Here is a 2,131-nt window from a genome sequence, read left to right on the forward strand (position 1 = left end):
CTTGGGGGAAGAACACAGGAACTCCTCCTTAGTCATTGGGTATTTTCCACAAGCCTTTTTCTGTTAACCAGCAGTTTCTTCTTCTTCAAGTTGAGAACAAAGACAAATAGTTTTTAGAAACTCACAAGCAATAGAACATTTTGGCAGCTTTACACCCTGACAGGCCGCAACAGCAGCGTCCCACCTTGGCCTGCCTCCACTTTGACTTGAGTGGGAAGAGAAGGGATCAACATTAGTGAGACATTACCAAGCAGGTTTGAACATGATTCAGTACTTCTTGAACTCAATTCTTTCTACTTTCACATCGTCCTCAATTAGTTGGTATACATAAGTCACAACTGTGGAAGCCTGGATATCCATCAGTACAAATGAGGGGATAACATTCCTGGAAAGAAAACATATTTTGTCAGTCTTCCCGATTAGTTTACACTTCTTGCTGTTAGCAAAAGCATATGGTATGTTAACACACCTGGTTGCCACAGGCTGGAGGGATCTGGGAAGCACTGCAGTTTGGAAGCTCTGACAGAAGGGTCTTGGGCAGGCTTGCCTCTAGCCTCAGACAGCCCTCCAGGCTACTCAACAGTCTAAGTCATGTCAGCCTTAGACATTTCAGCTGGCAGCAGCTGCAGAAGTCTAACTTCCTACAGGATATTAGCCTCCAGCCTCTGGGCAGACACCACCAAGCAAATCACCTTCAAGGAGCTGCTGCAACTCACCCCTCTCTGAGTCCAGCACAGCCCCAGACACACCAGTGCCGGGCTGTCAGCCCACGGGTTGGGCCAAGTAAAACCCTGCTAACAGGGAACCCCACAGCGTTCCGCAAGAAGGGAGAAAGCTGGCCACCTGCTCCTCGCAGCACCTCACCAGTGCTCTGCAGCACGGAGGCCAGATGCACGGGGGTGAACATACACGTTCCAGGTAATGGTCACAGGCTCTGCTGCGCTAGGCAGTTCAGGGACCCCTCACTCACTTTTCCAAAGCACTGTAGGCTCCTGTAGCTGATCCCGGGTTGATGTAGAATTTGTTTTCATGCTCAAATGCTTCAAACCTGTGAGTGTGTCCCGAAATGAGAATGTCCACATCCAGTTGTCTCTGCAGCAGTGCCAGGCTGGCTGCATCACCCCAGGGAATAACTTGATGGCCATGAATCAGCCCAATTCTGAACTGCCCGACAGTTACAACCTTTTCTTCAGGATAATTCAGGCTCTGAGAAGGAAGGCACAGCCTATAAATCAGCTAAAGTCCTTTCACCTACACAACACAAGTTCCAATGTGCCAAGACATAAAGCCTCTTCTCACTGAGTGCACAAGGTATATTTCAGTGTGCGGACACACTGGATGCTTGTACTACAGACAGCTCAGGCAACAGCAAAGAGCTGGGAGTTTGCACCAGGCTGGAACCGTACAGTGATCAGGACCCTCAAGGCTACCCAACAGTAAACACACACGAGCCCCCAGTTCCTGCAGCTACACAGCCAGCGAGGGGACTCCAGTGGCCTCACAGCAATCATATGACCTCTGGCACAAGTCTGAACCAAGGGCATGATTACCCCTCACACCTTCTCCCAGTCCCCCCATTGCAAATACAATATGAAGGGTCTAGAAATTAACTTTATTTCTTCAGTCTGAATCATTTCTACTTCCTATCCTGGTGGATTACAGTTCAGGAATTGCAAATACAATTGAGACAAGCCTAGCATGCAGGTGGGTGGGCTGAGGAATTAACTGCAGCAAGAACATTACCTCCAAGTCTCCCCTAACGACATGGATGTCCCCAGACAGGGTCCGGAGGTAGTCATAGGTCTCCCTGGTGCAGAGGTTTCCTGTACACAAGATGTGCTGCATCTTTCCTGGAACCAGCAGCTTCTTGAATTTCCCCGGCAGACCACGGCACCGCTGTGGGATGTGAAGGTCCCCCAACACTAACACCAGCTTTGCGCACAGCGGGAGGAAAGAGAGAGTTTTAACCCAGGTCGCTCAACCGAACAGCACAACACCTTTCCGCAGCTCCAGGGCGTTCGCAGAGTCTGGCAAACCACCACAGGCCCAGCAGGGAGTACTTTCACATCCGGCTGTGAGGAAACAAGCCCCCAGCACGCCCGAGCTGCCCCGCGGACAGCCCGGCCCGCTC

The 2,131-nt window shown here is 50.9% G+C and overlaps 1 protein-coding gene across 1 annotated transcript; it reads right to left on the reverse strand.

The window, feature by feature from the left end:
• Positions 1–267: 267 nt before the first annotated feature.
• Positions 268–1,932, reverse strand: LOC104504217 (vacuolar protein sorting-associated protein 29-like; the record flags this gene model as incomplete). The annotated part of the gene is made up of 3 exons (XM_010147926.1): positions 268–385; positions 971–1,206; positions 1,744–1,932. Coding segments are annotated over 3 exons (543 nt in total), but the record flags the coding sequence as incomplete, so codon positions are not given.
• Positions 1,933–2,131: the final 199 nt, after the last annotated feature.

The sequence above is a fragment of the Eurypyga helias genome, unplaced genomic scaffold (assembly GCF_000690775.1).
Source record: "Eurypyga helias isolate BGI_N326 unplaced genomic scaffold, ASM69077v1 Scaffold43632, whole genome shotgun sequence".
Taxonomy (NCBI): domain Eukaryota; kingdom Metazoa; phylum Chordata; class Aves; order Eurypygiformes; family Eurypygidae; genus Eurypyga; species Eurypyga helias.